The sequence below is a fragment of the Ictalurus punctatus genome, chromosome 24 (genome assembly GCF_001660625.3).
Source record: "Ictalurus punctatus breed USDA103 chromosome 24, Coco_2.0, whole genome shotgun sequence".
Classification (NCBI taxonomy): Eukaryota; Metazoa; Chordata; class Actinopteri; order Siluriformes; family Ictaluridae; genus Ictalurus; species Ictalurus punctatus.
This window is the reverse complement of record NC_030439.2, coordinates 1,471,284-1,480,000: the sequence shown is the minus strand read 5'-3', so window position 1 is coordinate 1,480,000 and position 8,717 is coordinate 1,471,284. Positions and strand designations below refer to the sequence as shown.

The 8,717-nt window shown below is 40.7% G+C and overlaps 1 protein-coding gene, 1 long non-coding RNA gene and 1 other non-coding gene across 3 annotated transcripts; 2 read left to right on the top strand and 1 right to left on the bottom strand.

Moving 5' to 3' along the window:
- The first annotated feature begins 407 nt into the window (after window positions 1–407).
- LOC128629052 (uncharacterized) lies at window positions 408–2,269 on the top strand. Its single transcript, XR_008393371.1, has 4 exons — window positions 408–700; window positions 812–1,033; window positions 1,145–1,730; window positions 1,915–2,269. It is a non-coding gene; the product is annotated as an uncharacterized LOC128629052 (long non-coding RNA).
- Window positions 2,270–4,403: 2,134 nt separating this feature from the next.
- Window positions 4,404–4,517, top strand: trnal-caa (transfer RNA leucine (anticodon CAA)). The gene is made up of 2 exons: window positions 4,404–4,441; window positions 4,472–4,517. It is a non-coding gene; the product is annotated as a tRNA-Leu (tRNA).
- Window positions 4,518–5,215: 698 nt separating this feature from the next.
- LOC128629046 (E3 ubiquitin-protein ligase TRIM35-like) lies at window positions 5,216–8,717 on the bottom strand. The gene is made up of 6 exons (XM_053675144.1): window positions 7,887–8,717; window positions 7,402–7,497; window positions 7,079–7,309; window positions 6,928–6,950; window positions 6,723–6,841; window positions 5,216–6,202 (listed from the first exon to the last, which is right to left on the bottom strand). The coding sequence occupies exons 1-6, from the start codon at window positions 8,283–8,285 to the stop codon at window positions 5,661–5,663; spliced, it is 1,410 nt and encodes a 469-aa protein (XP_053531119.1). The 5' UTR covers window positions 8,286–8,717; the 3' UTR covers window positions 5,216–5,660.

Below are 8,717 nucleotides of genomic sequence, written 5' to 3'. Positions count from 1 at the left end.
CTGATGGATGGCACTCCTTGTGAGGTTCACCTTCATAGGGATCTATTGTCTGAAGCCAGAGGGCTGATTTATCACCCTTGGTTGGAACTTTGGATACTGTGAGTCTGGCCCCTGAGCGGCACCAGCTCATAGATTCCAGTCTCTCAACCGAGGTTGTAGAGACCATGTTAAATGCTAGGAATGTCACTGAGACCCAGTAAACTACGCAAAGGCTATAGTCCTGGAGTACTTACAGGAACGTTTCATTTTTGCCTCGACAAAGGAGGAGGAAGCTGCAAGTTCTTTTGCTACCCCATGATTTTAGTGGGGTTTTTGAAAGTATATATAGTTGTCTGTACTGTAAAAAAGGTTTTACAGAATGAACAACTCTTAACTTGTATGTATACATATGTAACTTGGTTGGCTGCTCCCTGGTGGGTTCTTTATGTATGAAGCCATGTCATCAGGCCCGTGTGACTGAGCTTTGTACCTTACAGAAGTTGTTCAGACTGTGGTTCAGATCATCTGCATTTTATTCCTGAGACAACTGTAAAATTAAGTGGCTGCGTATTTCTCGTTCACACAGTGGCTGCAGGCATATTACATGCACATCCGGCCAAGAGCGATCAGGAGTGACCTGAACTGTGACAGATTTTTTCCTTTCGTCAGCTGGCACGGCTTTGCTCACAGTTTCAAACGACCTTGGTGTGCTCCACAAAGCGTACGTACCTACACAAATCGACGTACTCGTGCGATTGTTCACTTTCTTTACAGAAATATCAGACCCCATCATATTACAATTAACATTCCGTGTAACATTTTCTTTCTGCAGTTATGAAAAAAGCTGGAGAGAGTGCACACTCGAAAGCTTTTTAAGAGCCACCACTCGTCAGGCAAGAAGTGCGGCAGAGTCAGCAGCAGCTAACCCGAAGGACACGGAGAAGGAGGCCGTGTCCTTTCACCTGGCCTATGACACTGCCGTGGCCAGACTGCGCAGAGTACCGACGCCACAGGCTGTAGCCGCCACGGCTACATTGCTGGACTCCTTGGCAGGGTAGGGTTCGTCATCTTACACAGACATGAAACATCACAATTGCTGCACAATTAGTGTATTTGCTGTTCACCTAATTTCGAATGTCAACACGTACCTTCTTTCCTTTTATAGCTGTGACACCGACCGGTATCCTGGTCCGTCAGTCACAAAGTCTTTTGACTTTTCAGACTTTTTAAAGATGTTTCCGGCGCCGGCAGACAGCAAACCACCCACCAAACAGGACGGGTTAAAGGCAGGGTTTCCGGGGGATCGTGTCTTCTACGACAAGTGGCGTGCCTCCCAAAAGGCCAAAAGAATGGAACTGCTGCTATGCAAGTACTCTGATCCATAAATACCACATTGACTAACAAAATGAATAAATATTTACTTTGACAATTGAGCAAAACTATGGTCTCCACCCACAAGCTCAAGTCATTTCTGTTGTGATTTGTTCCTGTCGATAACTGCCGTGTGACTGCAGTCGTTTTATTCTTCGTTCTAGTGTCCTTTATCCGAAAACCACGAGAAAGCAGGGTGAAATTCAGGATTGTGAAGGAGGGGTGAAAGAACAACTGTCCGAAGCCAGCGGACGTTTTGGCGGCATGGAAACCAGCCACCAGACTCGTCATCGAGACTGATGAGGACCTCTGCCAGAACACGTCTCAGCAGACGTGGAAAGGCCTGGCCCTCAAAGGTTTTGGTGGAGAGAAAGGGCTAGGTAACAAAACAACTTTCTTGTTATTTTAGTAACGAGGGGAGAAGTTGTTATTGCTTAAATGATGGTTTTGCTATTTGTAATTTACCTTACAACCTAAAAGAAAAAATAAAAACAAAACACTGCTTGTAAACCTGTTGATTTCGTCCTTGTCATCTGATGCATATTGTTTTGCTCTCTTTTGCAGGAGTTGTTGCAACCCAACCCTTTTCCAAGGGTGACATCGTGTGTGATGACCGTGGGAAGGTAATCACAGCGGCCCAGGGAAAAGTCATGATGCAGAATCTACAGGATGAAGCACCAGAGTACCTGTTTTTCTTCAGGACCGGGCAGAGGCATCTCCGCATCGACGCCCAGACTTTTCCCTGTGAATGCCACCCCTGTGCAGACACTGTGGGCAGAAGACTGAAGCATTCATCCAAGCAAGCCGACCTGTGTTCTAAATAAAAACAGCTTTTTTTACTTAAATATACTTGCCTAAAACGTTTTTTTTTTTTGGTATCAGTATCCTGCCTTCCTGACCAATCATTAATAAAGTTTATCTATATTTATATTACAGGGTAAACTTAAATTCTTGTTATAAATATAATTAAATTAAATTCTTGTTTTAAATAGCTCTCTCTCTCCCTCTCTCTATCTATCTCTCTCTCTAGCTGTCTCTCACTCTCTTGCTATAGCTCTCTCTCTCTGTCTAGGTCTCTCTCTCTCTCTATCTATCTATCTATCAAGCTCTCTTTCTCTCTATCTAGCTCTCTATCTATCTTAATATTTAAATAAGAATGTATATCGATAAAATAAAATTGTGTTGAAACCGTGTGCGTGTGTGTGTGTGTGTGTGTGTGTGTGTGTGTGTGCGTGCGCTACAGGAGATCAATAAAGGTACGTCTTATCTGAATCGTGCTCTTTATAACTTTATTCAACTTCTGAGCTCCTGCGGTTTCTCTGCCTCAGTTACTTCACTCGAGTTTATAATCGCTTTCAACCAAACGCTCTGTTGAACTTTCTGCCATGTTTTCTCTGTAAGGTGGAAGCTATAGGGTCCTGTCTTTCAAAAAAAAAAAAAACTGTCTTTCCCAAATCAGGGCACTGTTGTTTCTAATTAACAACAATAGCCACCTAATAATGTTTTATCAGATTTCCTTCAGTCTTTGTGTCTTTGACAAACCCAGGCCTACAACCTTTCTCATTAGAGATCTGCAGTGTCCCGTACACATTCTGTGCACCAGCCACGTTGTTGAAGATCATTGCTGTCAGTGAAATTGCTAACATAAAGTTCTCTGGGATCACAGTGTTGCAGCAAAGTGACTACAGTATTCTGCCATATTACACAAACCATGCCGTGTATTTTGGGGTGTGGGAGATGTTCCATACTGTTTATCTGCTGAGCAAACCCTATTTCTATTGGAGAGACCCTTCTGCTATTTGAGCAGAAATACCCCATGAGCCACACTGACTGCGTCTGCTCTTCCCCTGTCTCTTAGCCTGGGAACACAACTCTCATAGCACTGCTATACTAACAAGATTTAATGGATTATTGTCAGATCAAATAATACGACGGGCTCAGATTTAGTATATGAACAGTCTGGGAGCTCCTCTACTATACTGTGCTTATGGGATCTATAACTTCTGGAACATTTCACAACTGTGTCTGGTCCAAGCTGCAATCATCTGGCAGTTCCTCCACTTGGTGAACATTTTATACAGAATTGTTAGTGTCAGGTTCTTCCTGCACAGATGAAATGTTTTCTTCAGAAGTGTGCATCTGTGATACGCACAGCTGAGAGAGATCAGCGGTTGTAGGCAGCATTTTTCTGTAGATGTTGAACTGAGCTGCTAAACTGACCTGCGAGGTGAAACTGACCCAAAGGACAGAGCTGTAGTGCTGCATGAATGTGATGTGCTCTGGATGTTCCGGACAAACAAAAAGAGAAAAGAAAGGATTATATTTTCCAGCTGTGGTATTTCCAGAGGTGGGAAGTAACACTCTATATACAAAAACAATGTGATCTTAAGAGTAGGTTTAACTGGCCGTACTTATACTCTTACTCAAGTTCATTTTTAATTACAGAAATGTACCTTTACTTCTCTACACTCGGTGGCGTTCCTGCGTTATTGTTAAATAGTAATGAATGTATGTAGTTTTAATAATTAGTTTATATCTCGTATATTGAGGTCGCGGTTCTCGCCCTACGCTGCAGTGTCTGAATGCGCACGCAACAACCCTCACTTTTATAACGGCTCAGTCCTGGAAGATGATGACCGACGAAGCGAGCGCGTCGATACACACGTATATTTATTCTTATTTGCTTCATTTATAATGTTAAATTACTTTAGTATACTTCTACCTCTCTGTGCTGCTGTAATATGTGGATTTCCCTCTGGGATTAATAAAGTGATCTATCTATCTATCTATAATCATGTGAAAAAACAAGTACACCCCATGGAAATGGTTTAAAAAAAATTTAAAAACACAAGCAGTGATAACCCTCTTCTCTAAACATTTAAAAAGCTGACATGGTAGTTATTGAAGATCTTATTAAAAACTGGGACAGAAACCTTTTCTCCAAAGGTCAGAGTATTGTGCACTGTGATGTATTCACTCTGTTTCAGGTCAGCAAGTCTAATGAGTGTGTTTGTAAACAGGTGGAAAAAAGGGAGGGAAGACACAGATGTAGTGTCAGGATGGCCGAGCGGTCTAAGGCGCCAGACTCAAGGTTCAGACCTTCTCCCTGGTTAAAGGAGGATTCTGGTCTCTAAATGGAGGCGTGGGTTCGAATCCCACTTCTGACAGGATTTTATTCCCTCTAAAAACCCCCATGTGTGAATATTAAATGAATGAAGTTAGGATTCTAAAATGTATTTTGTGCGTATGCAGTAAATTAAAGATGAAGACACTCAACACTGGAGAAGTTTAAATGAGAGGGAACTTATTTATATGTGAGGTTCTGTGCTGAGTGTAGTAGTAGTTCAGAATGTAGCTTTCAGATAAATGCTGATAAATACACACATTAAGAGGAGTTGTGGATCTCCTCAGGATGTCATTTGTGTTTTTGAGGGTTGGAGATGATTTAATTCTTGGATGATCTCTGTGGAAATATGGATGAATAACATGACACTTGAACAGAACGTGTGGTTAAATGACTCTAGAGAACGGTATTATTATAAAATTGTTGTTTTTAGCCCCTTTAATGTCTGACTCTCTCCCCACCACTCTCTCTTCCACATCCGCCCCACATTCTCACTGTGAACAAAGTGATTTCATTTCATTCTGAATCGCATTTTAAATTGTGAATCAGCACCTAATGCAGGATTAACGTACAGATCCATCTGATCTTTACACAAGCACAAACTGCTGGTGGAGGGAAACTTAGAGCTCAATTTGAATTCTCCTCCACTGCACAGTTTCACACAACACACACATCCAGCTAAACATTTCACCCAGGATTAACAGCATAGCGCTAACAATACAAATACAGTAAAGACACCAGTCTTCAAAGCCTCAGTTTATTTACAGTGATTTAAATTCAGGAATAAAATGTAATAATCTAACTCATAGAGATCTACATTTACACGTCATTCTGTGGTTTATTTGTTTCTGGAAGCCCTGAACTGAACATTGTGGGGAAAATGTACTATGGAGTTATTTGAACTTTATCACATTATTTTTATTTAATAATTCATTATTTCAACACAGTAGGTCGTTATTTTCACTTAAAAATTTTCATTTAATAACTTGGAATTTCAAGGTATATTAATATTCCAGATATTATCTTATTATTTTGATGTAATTGTTAAGGTGAGTCGAAATAATAATATAACACTTCAAAATAAATTCCACAATGAAGTGTTCAGTAAAAACAGACTTTCACAGAGAACATGAATCTTTTCATCAGCAATATTTCATTAATGAATTGGAATAAAACAATATCAGCTCTAACTGATCTGATTCACTCTTACAGAGCACTGAAGTGGGAGGAGCTTTACAGGAGATTTATTACAACCAACTCTTATAAATGGCAGTAATTTATCAGTAAATGTGTGTGTGAAAGTGTGTATGTGTGTGTTAGTGAGAGGGTCAGAGAACGACAGCTTTCCTCTGTTCCAGTCCAGCTGCACTCTGATCCTCTGGAGCTTCTGTGTTACTGAGAGGAAAGTGTCTGGCTGTGGTGTAGGACATGTTCCATATGTACCAACAAAATACCACACACACCAGATTCCACTTCTGGAGAATATATTTCCCTTCCTCTGAGCAGATTCTGTCATCACACCCACATCCCACAGTGTACAGTCTCCTACTTCAACGTCCCAGCAGTGTGTCCCTGAGTTAAAGACCTCAGAGCCCAGGATACAGCCATGATCAAATCTCTCTGGATTATCAGGAAGCTTCTGTTTCTCATCACTGAATCTCACACTGGTCAGATCATCAGATACAATGAGTTTAGGGTGAGCAGTGTTGGGGTCCAGAGTTACAGGTGCTGAAAACACACACACACACACACACACACACACACACACACACACACACACACACACACACACACACTCAGGAGCTAAGCTAACTTAAGCATTACGTTAGTATGGAACTAGCTAACATTAGCCTAATCCAAAGAGATGATAACTGTGATTACAATATTAATGAATAAACATATATAACCGGGTGTATTTAAATTACAAATGTAAACAATCTTTAAAAGAATTGTAAATCTAAAACTTTTGTAATCCATTTTTACATTCGCGCTTCAACCACTGAACAGTCTGACGCATCAGAAGCCTTTCAAAATAAAAGTTCCCTTATATTACATTACACCAGTTCAAAAGGTCACCACATATGTGTGTAATAATAATAATAATAATAATAATAATAATAATAACAACAACAACAACAATTCCAAAACATTACACAAAAGAAACATCACTATAAAGACCACTTTAATGTAATTAACAAAGGCAGAGAAACAGAAATAAAGAAAGAAAGGAAGGAAGGAAGATTCTTACTGTATTGGACCGCGTCCTGCATCTTCTCCCAGACTCTGAACTTCAGGTTGTCCAGATGTTTTGCCACATGGATCAGTGGTCCTGAAAGCTCCTCTGGATGCTGCAGTGTGCACTGAGCTCTGCAAAAACATTCAGGAGTCAGTGCTGCTGTGGGTTTGGAGTCAGAAACACAGAGAACGAGAGAGACAGGAAGCACATCACTCACCTTCTCACTGTGGTCTCGTAGTTCTGTAAAACAACAAAGCAAATATCAGTGGATCTGATTGACATTTTTACACCACTGAAATGTGACGTTTCTGATGATGGAAAGAAGTTTTACTTTCTCACAGTATAAACACTGACTAAATGATCCTCACTTGTAAGAACGAGACGTCTTCGGCTCTCATCTCCTCTTCTACGCCTCTGATTGTGTCTGAAAGAGATGACATGTCTCTGCTCAGCTTCTCAATCTTCTCCTTCATCATCTGACTCTTCTGCTCCTCTTCCGCTCTCAGTGCAGCTATCCTGGCTGCCTCTTCATCTCGTAGAACCTGGTGAAGCTTCTCAAACTCCTCCTTAATCTGCCGCTCTGTGTGTTGGGCCTGAATCTGCAGTGAAGAGGAAATCTAATGAAATAGAACTGATTCTGCAGTGATGCAAAATATCGTTCTAATATCAAACCCATCTTATTGATTCTAACCTTTATATGTTCTGCAGTCTGACTCCAGTTCAGTTTACAGTCTTTAAAGATCTTCAGTTTCTCCTGTAGGGGCTTCAGAGCAGTTTTCAGCTCCTCCTGAAACAAATCAACACACTGCATGGAGACTCTGTGTTTAGTAATAGCTGTATTCTCTCTTACAAGCACTCATTAGAGCTTTTCAAATGCACCAAGTACAGAAGAAACAATGAAAAGTGTAGACTTATAGGATGTGGGTTTATTGGTGTACACTGCTTTAGTCTAACATGGAAGATCTGCTCCTGTTTATACAGGAGACACTTCAGATGCTGAAAATCTGAAGATGATGGAATAGCAGACTCACATTTGTTATTATTTACTAAATTTATCACAAGGCAATTATCATTTATTATTGAATTATTACACTGTGTTTATATTGAACCTGTAGATATTGATATGTAGAATAAACTCTTTTTTACATGTACCTTTTACAGGAACGTTTTATTTACCTTACAGTCTGTTAATGCCTCATCAATGGGGCAGAATTTATGGTTGGTGTGTATTTTTGAATCCCGACACACCACACACACCGGCTGTTGATCATCCAGACAGAAGAGTTTGAGTTTCTCACGGTGCAGACTGCAGACTGTTTCAGACGCTGATGAAGATCTCTGACTTCTCTCCTGTAAGAAAGTCTCACACAGGTTCTTTAAGGCCAGATTTCTGGGAGGATCCTCCATTGACGACTTCCTCCTACAAACAGGACATTCTCTGGATCCTTTGGTCTCCCAGAACTTCTGCAAACACACTTTACACACACTGTGACTGCAGCGCAGGAGAACAGGATCCGTGAAGATTTCACAGCACACAGGACAAGAGAAATCCTCCTCTGAAAACTTAGAAGCCATTTTATTCTGCTGCTGCTGTTGTTCTCTCCGGTCCCAATGTTTCAGATTCACTTTCACTTTGATCAAAAGTAATCACACCCTGATTTCAGGTTTGTTTAAAGTTAATATACGACTTTGCAGGTCCAGTTAGTAATCACTTCCTTTCACAGAGCTGAAAATGAGACTCAGAATTCTCCATAAACCGAGAATAAAACTAAACTCACCAGAGCAGAACACTGCAAAAGGACTGCAGTCGTCTCGGACTCTGTACTTCCTTAATGGGAGGAGTTTTAGAGAGACAGGTATGACCTGTTCCACTCAACACTGACAGCAGAAACAGCAGATAAAGATCACTTCTGATAATTCATCGTGTCGACCCAGTCAATGTTTATATCAAGAAATTTAGAAGAGATATTAATACAGAATGTTAACTGTGTAAACAGCCAGAGAGCA